The sequence below is a fragment of the Cupressus sempervirens genome, chromosome 7 (assembly GCF_028749045.1).
Source record: "Cupressus sempervirens isolate cs-2001-9-10 chromosome 7, ASM2874904v1, whole genome shotgun sequence".
NCBI lineage: Eukaryota > Viridiplantae > Streptophyta > Pinopsida > Cupressales > Cupressaceae > Cupressus > Cupressus sempervirens.
Window position 1 is genome coordinate 791076259 of NC_143124.1, and position 18031 is coordinate 791094289.

The following is an 18031-nucleotide window of genomic DNA, read 5'->3' on the forward strand; positions in this document are numbered from 1 at the left end:
TCCCTAATTGTGTTCAATTCTATGATTTTAAAACCTATGTGGGCCTCTCTACAAATATTTTCTTTACTTTTCTTAGGATGGGTGGGGACTATGCTCACATTTAGCCTAGCAAGCATGATGATTTTGAAAATAGTGTCATATGCGGCATGTCTATTAAGAGGGAGGATTTTTTCAGTTTATTGAGTCCATTAATGGCTGCGATTGAGGTATGTCAATGTTTTGTACCTCTTGGGAGGTTATACAAGTCACTGTATGAGGAATTTATTTTAAAATCAACATAGAAGTGACAACACAAGCTACTTGGTTATCCACAAAGTGCAAAAATTTAAAGAAACCTCACTAAGTAGTAGAGATTCTTCAAATGAAATGAAGCTTTGGTCAAAATACATGGTGGTCATGAAAGGGAGCAATTGTCACTGTCATTGAGCCAATTTTGTCTCATGATCATGAAATACTTTACCTTATAAAGTCTATTTAGAGTGTCTTATAATCATATGCCACCTCTAAAGCACCTTAGGAACCATAACCTCATTTCATTCACATTTTTCTTGTTAAAATTTCTAGAGAGCTTTGTTAAAGGAAGCAATAGAAGCTACTAAAAATTAGGTCAATATGTTCAGTCATCCATACTAGGTTCTAATTTATTGGAAGCATGCTTTCCCTTGGGTCTTTGTCCATCATAATCCATTTTTGTCCAAGAAACCTCCAACTTGAGCTCCCTCATACCTAACAACATTTATACCCTTGGCCTAATTAAATAGATGTCCATACATCACCTCGATTCCTCAAAATCAACCGCTAGGTCAAGGAATTCTAAAATCCCTGCACCATCTGTAATTTCTACATAACTCTGTGGCTTGAACAATAAAGCTTCTAAGCCTTCAATTCTGAGTAAGAGGAAAGGGAAATACCCATCCCCCAACTAAAAAGCCTAAATTATCCATTCAAGATGTGTTATATGAGGAGAAAGATGAAACTAAGGAAGACACATTTAAATTGAAAGCAATTCACAAAGATCCCATAGGTTTGTGACCTGCTATTTGTTCAAGGGTAAAAAAGCACAGTTGGTAGACTATAGTTCCAAAGAGGGAGAGAATCAAGGGAGTGGGAAACCTATGGAGAATCGTAAGGAGAAGAATGCTAATGGTGAGAGGCGAAACAAAAACCATTGATAGTTTAGAGAGATCTATAACGAATATCACCACCCGCATTTTTTATAGTATGAAAACAAATTTTATAGACTTAATGAGAGACATAATTGTTAGGATTAACCTCAGATAGAAATAACAGTTACATGCAAATATAGCCAATGCCAGAAAATAGTAGATCACATAAAAGAGAACACAAGACACCAAGATTTAACATGGTTCACCCAATCCCTGGGCTACATCCACCAACAACAAGTCCAATATTATTATGATCCAGTGATTTCAACCTGATTACAATCTGTAATCCCTTATAGCTCAATACCACCACAAGAACCAATTTTCACATCACACATTATAAAAATCCCTAACCCTAAGCCTTTTTATACAAGTTTTTTGCCGCTTACAAAATTAGGGCTAGAATACTACAAAAATAGTAGCCGGTGCCTTTTACAATATAAGGTCATTTTTGGCTTCAGGGGTGCTACCTTTGAAAACCCCCACAAGGGCATTGCCTCTCAACCCCACCCTATACTACGATAAGGAGCACATCAAGGGCGCTACCCCAGGACCCCACAAGGGTGCTGTCTCTTCACCCTGTCTTGGGGGAGCTACCCCCAAACCCCTGTAGAAATAATATGGAGGAAAAATGCGCAGAATAAACCTCTAAGTCTAATTAGGCTCCACATCACAACAATATTTCACTTGGAGATTGATCAAACTCCACAATAACAACCTCCCACTTGGAGACTGATCATAGCACTACTAAACTTGTAGCTCCCATTGGAATATTAAACCACCCGGACTCTATTGTTCTTTTAGTCTGTTCAGTCTAGAAGGCCAACCAAAATTGAAGAGGAGTTCAGCTTCTCCCTTGTCACTACCTTTGTAAACATATATGTTGGATTGGCATTTGTGTTTATCTTCTCCAACTTTAACTATCCATCATCCAAAACTAATCGAATAAAATGGTACTGCAACTATTGTGTTTTGTCTTCGAATGCAAAGCTGAATTATTTGCAAGATGAATGGCACTCTGGCTATTTGTGAACAAATAATTATCCCTTTGTGGGTGTCCCAATTCTTCCATGAAGAACTAAAGCCGTATCGTCTCATTGGTTGCCTCTGTAGCAGCAACATAATCTGCCTCTATAGTAGATAAAGCATTAACTAGCTGTAATCGACAAACCCAACTCACTGTTACCCCACCAACAGTAAATACATAACTTGTAGTACTCTACTTGGTATCAATATCCCTTGCCAAATCTGAGTCAGCATATCCCTATAAACCAATAGTAGAGCCCCCATGATGTAAACACTTACTGAATGTGTCTCTCAAATATCTGAGAATCCATTTAACTACATTCCAATGCTCAATTCCTGGATGACTCATATACTTGCTAACAACTCCCATTGGATGTGCAATATATGGCCTAGTGCATACCATAGCATATATCAAGCTTCCTATAGCTGAAGCATAGGGTACCTTAGACATCTTGTCCTCCTCTTCTTGTGTCTTGGGACATCTCCTTAGTCAACTTCAAATGACCAAGTAAAGGTGTGCTGATAGCTTTTGCATTCTCCATGGAGAAATGTTGCAACACCTTCTCAATATAATCAACTTGAGATAATGTCCATTTTCTATTCTTCCTATCTCTATAAATTTTCATACCAAGGATTTATTTTGCTGCCCCCAAATTCGTCATAGAAAATGCATGTACTAACTGGCATTTTAACCCCTTAATATGATCCATGTTAAACCCAGCTACAAGCATATCATCAACATATAAACATAAAATAATGTAGTTGTCATCATCCAACCTCTTAAAATAAAAACAATGATTTGAATGACACCTGTTATATCCATGCTCATGCATAAACTTGTCAAATTTCAGATACCATTGTCAAGGTGCTTGTTTCAAGCCATATAAAATTTTCTTCAATCTGCACACTAAGTTCACCTTACCTTTGACCTCAAATCCCTATGATTGTGTCATATATATCTCTTCATCCAAATCATCATGAAGGAAGGTTGTTTTAACATCAAGATGCTCTATATGCAAATCTTCACTAGCCACAATACTTAAAACAGTGCGAATAGAAGTCATTTTAACAACAGGAGAGAATATCTCATCAAAATCAATGTCTTTTTTCTGTGCAAATCCTTTTACAACTAACCTAGCTTTAAATCTTTTCTTACATCCATCCTCTTCTTTTAACTTGTAAACCCATTTATTCTACAAAGTCTTTTTACCCACAGGAAACTTGCATAAATCTCATGTCTTATTTTCAACAAAGTGTCCATTTCATATTTCATTGCAGACTCCCACTGAATCTCAGTATCCACCTGCACAACTCCATCACAACATTCAGCTTGACCAGCATCAGTGAGTAAAATAGAATACAAGGAAGGAGATAATCTTTCTGGTGGTCTACTTATCCTTGTTGATCGTCTAACATTCACTAGGGTGTGTGGTATTTGTTATTGCGGTTGTTGCAGATCATGAGGTACTACTGGAACATCAACCTTTTTGGAGTATCATTCAACACTGCATAATCATTTTCTTTCTTCTCATGTTACTACAACAAATCTTTGTACAACACTTTCTCATTGAATGTGACATCCTTGCTTCTTACAATTTTATGATTTTCAAAATCCCAAAGCCTATAACCAAATTCATTAATGTCATATCCAATAAATGCATATTCTTTTGACTTAGCTTCCAGCTTGATTCTATTTTCAGAATCTATATGAGCAAATGCTTCACAACCAAAGGTTTTGGGAAAAGAATAACTCACCTTCTTACCAGTCCATGCTTCCTCTGGAATACCACAACCCAAAGGAGTAGAGGGACCTCTAATAATCAAATATATAGCAGTATTGATAGCCTCTACCCACATGTTTAAGGGCAACCTTGCATGCTCCATTATAGTCCTGTTCATGCGTTCAACCACTCCATTTTCCTATGGAGTCCTTGGAACAATTTTCTGTCTACGAATACCATTAGTGAAGCAATAATCTTCAATTTCACGAGTGCAATACTCACCACCATTATCAAATCTGAGACATTTTAATTCTTTCTAGTCTCATTTTCAACCAAGCATTTTCATTTGTTAAAAGTTTAAAATTCATCAGAGAAATAAACCCATACTTTTCTAGTTGCATCATTAATAAATGTAACATACTAATGAGAGCCACCAAGGGAAGATATCTAAGCCAGTTCCCATACATCTGTATGCACAAGCTCTAATCTCTCACTTCTCTTTTCCTTCACAGTCTTCACAAAACTCTCTCTCTTTTATTTTTCATACACAACTTCCACAGAAATCCATATTGACACATTTCAAACCTGGTAAAACTTGCTTTGAATGAAGTACTTTCATACCCTTATCACTCCTGTGCCCAAGTCTATTGTGCCACAGCGCTGTGTCAGAATCTATAGTGGCTATTTGTTCTCCCTACTCAACTATAGCAACTATTCCTGAATATTCATTTTTCTCTAAAACAATCAAAGTAGAAAGAACAATATAACTTGTATAAAGATATAAGGTGCCTATTTTCACACCTTTTGCTACTACAAGGGAACCTTTTGAAACCTCCCAATTTTTATCATTAAAAGTAACTACACAACCCTCACCATCAAGTTGCCCTGTTGAAATTGAATTTCTACTCAGTCTTGAAACATGTCTTACCTCATGTAGTAGCCAATGATTTCCATTCTGCAACTTAATCTTAACTTTTCATTTTCCAACAATCTAATAGGGTTTATTATCCCCGAAATAAACAAGCCCAAAATCCCTTTCGACATAATCAACAAAATAACCTCTATGAGGTGTAGCATGAAATGAAGCACCAGAATCTAAAACTCATGAATCATCAACACTTTCTAAAGACAGAAGCAAAGCATCCTCTTCGAATTTGTTACTTACCACATTTGCCTCTTTATTCCCTTCTGGTTTATCTCCTTCATTGTTCTTTTGAGTCCAACAATCTTTCTTCTTATGCCCTGTTTTGCCACAGTACGAGCAATCTCTCGGTTCTCTAGATTGAGACCTCTTCCCCTTTGACTTTCCTCTTGATTTCTCACAATTTCCAAAATTATTTCCTCTCCCAGTCATTCTGCCTCTGCGTTGTTCACTCAAAGCACTTCTTGATAAAGATCCACTTGAGGATTTCCTACAAGTTTCCTCACTCAAAATAACACCAATCACATCATCAAATTTTAGGGTATTAGATCCAGAAACAAAATTACTCAGCCATTACCAAACCATTATAGCTTTCAAGCAAAGAACACAAAATCAAGAGAGCCCTAATTTCTTCATCAGAATTAATACCCACAGAAGATAACTGACTAGTAACAGTATTAAACTCATTTAAATGATCTACAATAGATCCACCTTATGTCATTTTCATATTCAACAAACGCTTCATGAGAAATACTTTATTTGAATTGGAGGGCATTTCATACAATTTTGCTAGGGTTTCCATCAACTATTCCATCTTCTTTGCTTTTGTAATGTTAAATGTCATTGATGGTGTCAAGCATAATCGAATGCTTTCAGGTGTCTTTCTGTCTAAAATCTCTCAGTCCTCATCTGACATAGTTCCTTATTTCTTGGATTTTCCTTCCAATAGCTTCCATAAATCCTTCTAATAAAGATAGTCTTCCATTTGCATCTTCCATATCTAAAATTTTTGCCCATTAAACTTCTCCACCTTTAGCTTACCCTCGTTTGTCATAGCTCCCACTCAACCATGAGACCTTCCTGCAAAGGATTGCAAAAAAAAGAAAATTGACAATGGTCTAGCTAAAAAAAATGACCGTCTGGCTCTGATACCACTTGGTAGGATTAACCTCAAACAGAAATAACAGTTACATGCAAATATAACCAATACTAGAAAATAGTAGATCGCATAAAAGAGAACACAAGACACCAAGATTTAATGTGGTTCACCCAATCCCTGGGCTACGTCCACCAACAGCAAGTCCAATATTATTATAATCCAGTGATTACAACTTGAATACAAACCGTGAGACCTTCCTGCAGAGGATCGCCAAAAAAAATGACGATAGTCTAGCTTAAAAAAAACGACAACCATCTAGCTTTCATACCACTTGTTAGGATTAACCTTAGACAGAAATAACAATTACATACGAACATAACCAATACTTGAAAATAGTAGATCGCATAAAAGATAACACAAGACACCAAGATTTAACGTGGTTTATCCAATCCTCGGGCTACGTCCACCAACAAGAAGTTCAATATTATTATGACCCAATGATTACAATTGATTACAATCTGCAATCCCTTATAGCTCAATACCGTCGCAAGAACCAATTTTTGCATCACACATTATAAAAAGCACTAACCCTAAGCCTTTTTATACAAGCTTTTTGCCACTTACAAAATTAGGGCTAGAATAATATAAAATTAGTAGCCGATGCCATTTACAATATAAGGTCATTTTTGGCTTCGAGGGCGCTGTCCTCAAAAACCCCTGCAAGGGCATTGCCCCTCGACCCCACACTGTACTACAACAAGGAGCGCACTTGGGGCGATGCCCCAGGACCCCGCAGGAGCGCTGCCCCTAAACCCCCGTAGAAATAATTTGGAAGAAAACTACACCAAATAAACCCCTAAGCTTGATTAGGCTCCCCATCACAACAATAATGTCAGAGGAGGAAAATATAGTGGTTGTCAAAATATGGCCACTAAATTTATCACACAATGGATTGAATTAGGAGGGTTGTGAAGCAATAATTATGATGTGGAAAGGAAGATGGGGAGTAACTTAAGATATAGCTTCTATATAATGCATAGCTCAACAACTCCCATATTTCAAAAAACAAAAGGTGTTGGGAAAGGACACTGAAAATAAAAGAAACTATAAGGAGCAATTCAAGTTCCTTATGGATGACTGATAAATGTTAGTCATGCATAGCTCTCTCTAGATCCATTTTGTTGTTAATGTTAAATTCTTTACTTGTAGGGGCTTTTAGCAAAACTCTTCTTATTTTTGTGTTTATTAGCAAAGTGAACTATAATTCCAACATGAACATCTTATTACTTTATAGTTTTTTAGGCATTACTCTAGCCTATCGAACTTTGGTTCTAATGTGAACGTTTTGTTTACTTATTATTTACTATTAGTTCTTTTGTGAATGAGTTGTTAGACTGAGTTATAACTTACATTCTACTGATTTTCTCTAGTAATATTTTATTCTATTGATTTAGTATTAGTATGTTGGTAGTACTTTTGAGGTATGGTTTTGTAAGCCACAACACATTATTTTATTGTTAATTAATATGAAAAACTATATACAGAAACTGCAAATTCACTATGAATACTTTTTTTTTTAATGTGATTAACATGCACAACTTTATTCCTTTCTTTTTTAACATTTGGCTCCAATCTTCCCTTCCTAGATTGAATAATCACTCTGAACCAAGATGAATAAAACGTCCACACGAAATCATGCCCCTAATGACTCTATTATATTATCTCATTTGGTACAATAGCTCCTGCCTGCTGGTCTCGAAGAAATATGTTGGATTTGGCTAAAGAATTCCAAATGACAATTTCAATTCGAGTGAATGTTTACTCGTTACAGAGCATAGGAAGATACGTTTTTGTTGTAAGCATCTTTTTAGGGTAAAGATTTGTTATCTGGAGAAGAAAGGCATTCCAAATATGCTCTGAATTGTAAATTAACTCTTTTTGTTCGAGTTTAGTTAAACTGCATGTATGAACTTAAAATGGAATGTATCTCAAGGTCTAACCAAAATTTATCGTAGCACCCATGGATTTCTCGTTTTGTTACACAAATCTGTGGAAGATTAGGTTTCATATTAGGTAAAGGTCTGTGGTTTTGGCATACGAATGTCCAGCTTAAAAGGCCTTGATATACATACTCTAACCCAACTACAAAATTAGTATCAAATAAGGTTGAGTTTCAAGTGAACAATAGCATTTGGAAGATTTTATATGTTAGTGAAGTAACTGTTTTCAGGTAGGTCATATAGTAATGGTTAGCAATACTGTTCTAAGAATTTGACTCATGGAAATGGAACATGCATTGACATTTATCTGTTTAGTTTGCTCTAGTTTGTTCTGGTGAAAGCTGCTCACTGAAATCCGCTTTATAAATCATCTCTCCATTGTTCAAAAACAGGTGGAAAAGAAGTTAGCGAAGTCTCCTCATACAGAGGATTTGTTGAATCTCTTTCAAGAGTGACACCTATTGATGCATTTTTTCAAAAGAGGTCATGGCTGTGATTGATAGATATAGTTGGTTACAACCTAGCTGATTCTTGAGTTGGATGATAATATCAAAAACTGAAACCCGTACTGTACTAATAAACTCAGTCTCCTGTTAAAAAAATTGTTGGTGAATACGTGGTTATGTAACAGACAGATCTATCCAAAGCTTTTGAAGCTCATTTTCCTATTCCGCATCCATTCAAAGTGAATGAGAAGTAATTTGGTTTGTTCTATATGAAAAAAAAATGGGACTTAGGTGGATCACTCCAAAATCAAATTCATCAACTACATTATAGTGTTCAACAAAATGAATCAGCTTCTAATTGAGTCTTTACTTACACCAGAAATCAATGAAGAGAATGGTGTCTGAGAATTCTTTGTAAACACCAAAAATATATTTCCAAATTCAACAATTTAAATTTTACAACATAATTCTTCCATGCAACTTAATTTTCATTTATTTATTTATTACAATTACCTGTTCCAACTTTGATCTAATCTAAAGATTAGATTAATGCTTGTTAATTGCACTTATTTAGCTTATGAACAACGGAATTTATTTCTCAACAATTGTATTCGATACTTATATCAAAATTGGCATCTTAACAATCCCATAAATAGTGTCTGCTCATGACTGGTGCACTCTAGTTTCAAAGAAAACTGCATAATGTCATTTGGTCGTTGAAAATTAAGCTCAGACTAAACTAACTCATGTGATGGAGAATAGACACTACTTTAAAGCACATGTTTTAACCTGACATTCTTCACCCCTCCAATGAGAACAGCCTAACAGGGTTAGGAGTTTATAATCCGGGTAAGATCCTTGAGCTTGAAGAAGAAAACTCTCTTGTGACCTCCATTTTAAATAATTTCACCTGTATACTTATTTATTGATGATGGTTTCCTTCTTCTGTAATAAAGATTTCTTGTTCTTCTTCCTTGCCTTTCCCTTGTCTGTAATTGCAATGGCGATGTCATTAGGAAAAAGTGTGCCCCATACGAAGGCGTGTAACAAGGTAGACACCAGCATGCTAAACACTGTTAGAGATGAAATAACAGCCAATATGACGGCTAAAGATTGGGTAAATGGGTGTCTGATCTTGTTTGAATATTTAATTGTTGCAATAGCAGCTCCAGTTGTTGGAAATGTATAGGCCCACCAAGCAATAGAAAATCTATACGAAATGGCAAAAAGCCATGTTAGGCACTTGGCATCATAACATTCATCAGAAAAGAAACTATGAAACAACGCAATTTTCCGACAAAGCAAATTGCAATACCTGAATCCACGAAAGAAATTGAGCCTCACTGCCTGTATATCAACACAAATTTTAGTTTGCAGAAATAAGATTTTCTTGTTGAAAAGTGAGCAAATTTTTACAGAGAAAAGCAGTAATACATACAAGAGATGCATACAGAAAGAGTGCAATAAAATAGGCAATCTTTGAAACACTGTCAAAGTCTCCTTGAATTCTTTCCCATGCCACAGATGCCACACTAGGAGCGGCAACAAACAAGAAGAAAACAGGATGAAGATCCTGCGGGAGAGTCTCATTTGTGGGTAGTCTTTGATAAAGCGTCACAAAGAGCACAATGTAATGAGCCAAGCCCACAGCAAAGAAAAATAAAGCTCCCTCTTTCCATCCAGTTATTGCTCCAAGTAGTGCTCCCACAAAATTTCCCACAATTGACAAATGATTTGAAGGATTAGCAACTTTGGATAATCTCCTATTACCTCCTGACATCCACTGCCCATATATCTTTAGTTCCAAACAAAGAAGAGGAGTCATAAAAACACACCAAACAACAGGATGTACTGATCTTGCCATGTATGGTGGCAGCCCAATCGCCAAGAACATACAAGCTATCCATGGTGCAAAGAAGAAGTTCACCCGAACAGGATGATAATATTCACGTCGAACAGCTTCAAAGTAATAAATGCACTTGGATACATATACTGCCAAAATTATAATAAATGTCAAAAGTGCCACACACCACAATACCAAATTAATAATTTCAGGAATGTGCAAAAATTCCATTGATGGTGTTGCAGAAAGTGTTTTCCATAGAATGGCTTGACTTCCAACTCCGAGAGAGACACCAAAGAACGATACTGGAAATCGTAGAAGAAATGGCCATGTGTTATTACTTGGGACAACCAACTCCTCTGACTCCTGATTATGGACAAAAATAATAGCAAATAAATATTCAGAAACACAGAGAAACTTAATAGCACTTGGAAGTTCACAGTAGTAATGGCAAATGTTTGTAACAATTCATATAGAAATGGAACTATCACCAGAAGCAAAATCACTACTCTAACTTGCAGAAAGTCCAGATAAGAAAAACCACAGGATTCATTTGAGCTTGTGGAATAATTATTTGTTTTTCAGTGTGCCTAAAATAGTTTGATGTTTTTATATGAGCACAACCAGTACACTTGTGTATATGTAATGTTTGATACATTTTTTGTTTATCTTCAGTATTTCACTGTGTAATAAATTTATATTATTGATCGCTAGCATATTTTTCAACTTCAAAGAATCATTTGAGGGAAGCTGGGAAAACTATGATAATAGAATCCCTTTAACCTCATGGTAAGTTGCTTATGTGGCTTGTGGCCAGCAAAAGAGCTCATGTTCCAACTTTGACCTACGCGTTAGGGTCCAAAAAAGTCTTACTGCTGTCACTTCAATGACTACAAATGCTTCATTCCATTTATTATTGTTTCTTAGGTTATAACAATACTAAGATAGTGGAAAATCAGATACTGATTAGAGAATATTGCACCTTTTAGATGGTGTTTAGGGTTTAATACTGGGAAAAACATTCCTTGGAAGTTTGAAACACCATATATGTCTAGTGGAAATTCCTGAGCCTATTTTTATGCTTAAACCTTTAATAAGCCTAAAATCTCCACCTCCCACCTCTTAGAAAATGTCATCTAGACCAGTAATGTTTCCAATCCCTAGAATCAGTTTACTCTTTAGCCTACTCATCAGGGGAAAACTGTGGAATATGAAATTTTCAAAAAAAAAAGGTTGATGGAAAGAAATGCCCTTATGGGATTTCACAACAGGTGCAAGATGAAACCTTAGGAGTTTTGGAAGTTCAACAATGTAGAGGATAAAAGGAAACAAATATGTTTCCCATGCCAAATTTGGATATGGCTTGGCCAGGATCTAAAGATAACCTTTACATTTACCTTTAAAATAGAAAATAAACTTGCATTGATTTGACTAGATGCCTGTCCATTATGTCAATTATTTGTTTGCATTAAACTAAAATAATCAAAAACAAATGACGAGATATCTCCATGAACAGATTACAAAGAGATATGCCTATATTCCAGCTAGTTACAGAAACCTATAATTGGATGCTCAACTTGTTCACACCTTGTAAAAGTTGTCCTTATTATTCAGAAAATCTGATCCGGTCCAAAATATCTGATATTAAGGTTTGTCCTGTTCAAAACTATAAACTCAACTATAATCCCAACAATTCAAACAATTTAGTACTCATTTACAACTCTTTGCGGTTTTGCATCTTATCTGGAAAATTATTTTTAGTAAGCATCAAGTTAGTCAAAAGGGAATCAATTCTCATATGATAAGGCTACCATGAACCAAATTTACTAGAGACAAGAAAACAAAAACAAGAGCCTCCAAAGTGAAGCAGAAAAAAAAAGCTCAGAACTTAACTGCCTGAAGTGAAATAAAGTAATCATAACATTCAGAAAAGGATTAAGTAACAAAACCAAATAGAATTATGTACCAGAAAAAAGAATTAAGATGTCAAAAATGGATAACAAAAACTTCTCTGTGCACATATAAATAATTATCTTCATATCACCAACCGCTGACTTTTCTTTAAGGATGCATTTCATAGCTGCAGGTGACCTTGTAACAGAGTATGCATTATCATAGAGTTCAATTAACTAGAGGTAACAATAGCAAACACTAATAATAGCTGAAAAGCCAGAAATTGGAATTGTATTTTTCAAAAAGAAAGGAAACGTGTTATTTGGGTACCAATACGTATTTTAACACCTACAGAATAGTAATAAAGGCATTCCTCTCTACTCTCTATCTCCCACCAGACCAAGTAATGATATAAATGTTTGAATTTTTCAAGCCATTATCCATCTGCGCATTTTAGAATTGTAATTATGAGCTTTGCCAATTGATCTTTGGAAACCATGTCTTACCTCAAGAAAAGCCTTCAAGAAATATATCATAGCAAATAAAATCAGTTTTATTATATTAAAAGTACAGAAAGAACTTAACAAGAAAACTCAAGTGTACACTGTAGTTTTCCTTACCCTAAGTATCTCCAGCTCGGGTCCTTGCAGAGCATCAAAGTAGCGACCAACAGGCAAAGATTCTATCTCACAATCTCCTGGGCGAACACCACCATCTCCTTCTACTGGCTTGCCACGAAGACGAGAGAGCTGGTGTTCAATCTTTCCAGATCTTGTCTTAAAATAGGCATAGCTGTTGGCTTTTGTTCTGTTGTCGAAGTTATGTCTGTCAACTGAAAAGTTTGGAATGGTTCCCTTTGCCATTGCTTCAGCATATGCATTTCCTGTTGGTATGGGTTGTGAATACGCCTTTACTTGTTTGCGGGGCTTTATTTTAGCAAAGTTTAAGGATACATTTGAAGGGTTCCGTAATTTTGACATCTCTGCATCCTCTTCAGCTTTCTGAGTATGAAAAGAGACCTTCTTAGCTTGCTCCATCTGAAATTTGGCAGGTGAAGAGGGCATGCTAATGGAAATTACATGAGATGGAAGAGGACTCCCTGATCCAACAGAAGACCTTGGTTGATGAGAAGGACGATCAGATTTATTCTTGGCTGGAATAGTTGCTGTAGCATTGAAAGTTCTCTGGACATCAAGGCAATATATTAATACACATCACTATGTGAATAAGTTGCTAGACATTTTAAACATAAAAAATGTATTTACAAGACTTCTTTACCATAGGACTTTGTTCGAGTGGTGATCCTGAGGTTGCCTTGGCGGTGGCTTGCCATTGGTTTTCAATATCACCATCATATTTATCAAATGACAAACTTTTTTCAGTTGATATACCCTGCAATAATTGTGGCAGATTTTCTGGGGAAGCTGCTTCTGCTGAAGTGCCAAATGTGAACTGCTCCATGTTCATGTGTATTCTGAAATCTGGAAAATTCACGTTGTGTCACCTCAAACTATACCTATCCATACAGAAACAAATCCACAAGTTAATGGGAATCAAAATCCAAAACAAGTACTCAAGAAACTAAAAAATTTCAATAATTTAAATACTGGAAAAGTTATGGGAAGACTGTAAGTCACATTAAAACTACCGATTTTCACAATCTCATCCATAACTCTAGGGACTTCCTTTATGTTCAACAATTTGTCAGGATTAAAAAAATCAAAAAATCTTATATTAACATTTTTATGCCCTGTAACCCCATAGCAGCAGTACTACAACTGAGGCATAGGAAAGGTGAACATGATTAAGAAAGCTTTAGTTTCTTCCCCATCTAATGTACAAAAAAACCACACTTAGTTTGCTTATTTTGAAAAAGATAAAATGGGAGTTGTTTTAAAAGGTGCCCCTAACCAATGAGATGGAAAACATTTTGCATCCAAGAAACAATTAGCAAGTTACTAAAAGCCGGATTCAATAGTGTCAATCCAATTACCTAAATAAATGGTGTCTATTTTATAATCTATCTAGTTTAGTTAAAAAGTTGTTGAAGACAAAAAAATTCTTGACATGATGGTTTGGAAGTCAACAAACAGTTCCCAATGATGAAAATAATCTTGGGATTATTCAGAGTGTCTTAGGGAAGCCATCTTTCAATTAAAAGTTGTCGAAGACTCAAATTACCTTGTCATGATGATTTGGAAGTCAACCGTCATCAATGATGAAGAGGACCTTAGGGTTATCCAGAACATCTTAGGGAAGTTACAAAACAGGGGAATACATGAAGACATCAGTAATTTTACAGTTGGCAACAAAACTGTCATTTGTAGCAAAGCAGTTACATAATCACTCTGATAGTTTTGCAAGATCTAGTTCAAACAATAGATGATTCATAACTGCCCCACTGATTACCTAACGGTCACTCTGTAGGGAGGGGCCATTTCATCACTTTGTCTTGTGGGGACTGAGTAACAGCAGCAGACATTTTCTCTTACACTTCCATGTGTTTGGTAAAAATCTATTAATTTGAAGCTTGTAATATACAAAACAAAGGAAATTGAATGCTTTGTAAGTTGCATGCCATTGGTGGATAGGCACCTTGGAAGTTTGATAGTGAGTTGAGAACTTGGAGCTGTTAGTTGAAGAATAGGCTTTCCATAGAGTTCCAGACATTTTGTGGACATGGAACTTTGATTGGTATTCCAGAAGCTCAATTGCAGTCAGTGGTGACATCTGTCCAGTAATTCAAACAATCCAGGATGAAATTTTCAAAGCAGTAAGGGAGGCATTCAAGTTAGATGAGTATAATGAGGAAAACATGAACATTGAAAATGGAAATATTGGAGGAAAAGATATAAGTCTTACGAAGCATCCAACTCCATCAAGGGGAAACCATTTAAGGAAGCTGCATCCTTCAAGACTTTCATGACTACTTATAGAGATAATACACCTGATTGGGAAATGATATTTGCAACATGTATAATTGACTTGGATGTTTCTGAATGGAAGGTCCAAAATGTGCAGATTCTACCAATGGAAGAGCTCAACAATATCATGCATGGGTTCATTGAAGTTGCAAAAAGGAAAAAGATAAGAGAACTATCATTGGTTTTGGGTCATTAAAGGACCTAGAGATGACATAGATGGCTGTAAAACACAACATTGAGAAATTTCCATCCAGTACATTCATAGGAGTTTATGTTTAAAAAGGTAGCAAGGAAACAAAACCAAAAAGCAAAGAAACCAGACAATGGAAAGATTGTGAAACTACTCTTCATGCAAATTAATTTTCACATAAAACAATGACGTTATAAATGAAAAATAATCTTCAAGTGCCTTATGTTCTGGTTATTTCGTGTGTAACGATTTTTTTCATTGTACTGTTTATCCACCCACTTGCACCCACATATGCCATATGTATCAGAGACAATAATTAGAGTCTGATAAAGTAAAAGGAATGCTTCTAAGAAGATCGAAGGTAAAGGTATAACCACAACTATCACAGACAAATTTCATAGGCATGTGCAATGCTTTTGATGGTTTGATGGTATTGGGTTACACCTTGAGATACTCAAATCAAGATAATGTTGCTGGGCTGAGATATGTTTATTCACAGAAGGAATGGAGAATAAGAAAACAAGGACGATTAGAACGAGCAAGTGAGCAGCTGGGCAAAGTTTAGCTCTTGCCTGTATATTTTTAAATTAAATGGTATTACACTTTGATTGTTTACACGTGCCTGATGGAAACACTTCATAGGAGACTTTCAATCAATTGATTGCCACATCTGGAATGGGATGCTTTTACTTTTAGTTAAAAAGACATAAAACCCAGGGCAGAACAACACATTATAAAATTGATGTCTCAAAAATAAGCAAGCAGAATGAGAACTGTAGGTTTCAATTAAAAGTTTTGTAATGACACTTCTTCAAGCCTTGATTGAATTGTACACTAATTTTAGCAGTTGAACTTGGTTTGATTTAAAATTATAAAAGAAAAAGAAATGTAACAGTGTGATGAAGGGTATATGCAGGAATTGTAGTAGAGATAGCTGCAAATAACTTTGTCACACAAGTTATGACTGAAGTTAGGAAGAAGAACGACTGTAATTCTTACCAGTAATGCCAAAGGACATAATAAGGGACATGAAGAAAACGTTAAAGCTACAAGCATTTGCATTCTGGTGTTAAAAGACATCACAACAAAGAATGTATGAAGAGAATAAATATTGTTGAAACTTGAAATCATTAAGAAAAAAAAATTTTAAGGTATCTCAATTTCGTACAAACCAAAATAGTTGGTTCAGTAAAGGAGCCACAATACTACACTTTTTAGTTTTAAAAAGTGCAGCTAGCTGGAGGCTGGAAATAGAACATACGAGAGAAGATGATTTGTCATATATAATGCAGTTATATATATGATGGAAATGCAGAGAGCTATAGATGATGAAAATGCAGAACTTACATAGCTAATGAGTCACAATCATGGAGGCTTTAAAAAATTTGGTAAATAAAAAAACATTGGCATCATAAGCTTTCACGTGTAAGATTAAAAATGTGTGAAGTCTTGCCAAAGGATTAGCTTTTAAAAGGCATCAGCTTACAATAGTAAGGCATCCAAGTAGTGTGGTATCAAAGCTACTGAAGGACAGAGATGGAAGACTGAGGTCTGTCATGCCTACACCACTAGATGATCTCTTTGCAAATACTTTGCTCAGGTCTCCTCTCTGACGCGTCAAAACACATTATTAGTCCTATAAGAAAGTTGGGTTGACATATAGTCCTCGAAGATGTAGGACAATTGTGATCGTCACACCTTTGCCAATACTTTTTATTGTGCATATTAACATCATCTTTTCTAACAGACACAAATTAAATCCAGAGTTCATGCTCGCTACAGAAAAAACCGCATTAAGTTGAAATGGTTAAACATTTTATCCAATGAAACCCTTAAAAATATACTGGGATTTAAGATGGAAATCTACGAGACAGTTGGGATTGGATGCGGTCCCATGGAAAGGGTCGCTGCTGTGAACTTCCATTATGAGTGCACCCATCAATCCTCTGAAACAGGAAACGGAACAAGGAAGATTTTTTTTCTTAAAGCTACAAACAACCTTTCTTTATGATGAAAATTGTAGTCAAGTTGGTGGGATTCTTGATCCAATGATGGAATATGCACAAAGATTCGTCATCTGATTGTTTTTCCAATTCTTAAGAGACCTAATAGATAGTCAGGGAAGAATATAGATATCAATTACGACAGGGCAATTTCAACGAAAATCACTCTAAATTCTTGTTGGCGCCATCTGCTAAGAAAAATAAGGCAGCTTTCGACGGGACTAGGACTTATTAGGTCACATCTGAACTGCAAGGCCTAGAAGTACTGTGGGTGAAGCAGTCACGCCAACTGCCCCTCTACTTCCTTGGTAACTACATGAGTCGATGCAATACACCTCGTCATAATCTAAATATTGCCTACGTTTAATGATCCGTTTTAGCCCGCATACATGTTTTGCAGAGACTAAAAGATCATTTCCCCAAATATCCATATAATTTAGGTTAAAAGCATGTTACTGTATCCAGAAATTGGTCCGCGGATTCAAGTTCCAGACCACACATTTCATGCATAACAAAACAAAATACCTGAAACAAGATTACATTAATCCCTAAAGTAAGTACCTGTAGTATCCAGGAATGCGCCCACTAGATTATTAAAAATTACAAACTTTCTTTGCATTTAGCAGAAACCTTCGCAAAATCTTACAAATTAAAAAACTTTTCAAAATTTTCTTCGTTTTTTCATTTTTAGTTTTAAGGTGTTTCTTCAAATAGAGTTCAAATATTTCTCAACTCAAAAATCATAAAAAATCGCCTTCCAAGCCACGTGGAGTTGCAAAACTAATAGCACACATTTCCCGA

At 35.7% G+C, this 18031-nt stretch overlaps 1 protein-coding gene across 11 annotated transcripts in view; it reads right to left on the reverse strand.

Moving 5' to 3' along the window:
* Nucleotides 1-8967: 8967 nt before the first annotated feature.
* LOC149549717 (S-type anion channel SLAH2-like) overlaps nt 8968-18031 on the reverse strand; it is a 36074-nt gene continuing 27010 nt past the window's right edge. For 9 of the 11 annotated variants that reach the window (XM_089793006.1, XM_089793007.1, XM_089793012.1 and 6 more), the window contains 5 exons: nt 13392-13629; nt 12734-13297; nt 9816-10586; nt 9693-9724; nt 8968-9587 (listed from right to left, as the gene is read on the reverse strand). In XM_089793006.1, coding sequence (XP_089649132.1) covers nt 9296-9587; nt 9693-9724; nt 9816-10586; nt 12734-13297; nt 13392-13580 — 1848 coding nt within the window. In that variant the 5' untranslated portion in view covers nt 13581-13629 and the 3' untranslated portion in view covers nt 8968-9295. Of the gene's footprint in view, nt 9588-9692; nt 9725-9815; nt 10587-12733; nt 13298-13391; nt 13630-14708; nt 14844-17791; nt 17985-18031 lie in introns of those variants that run through there. The other 2 variants (XM_089793011.1, XM_089793013.1) reach the window with 2 other exon arrangements.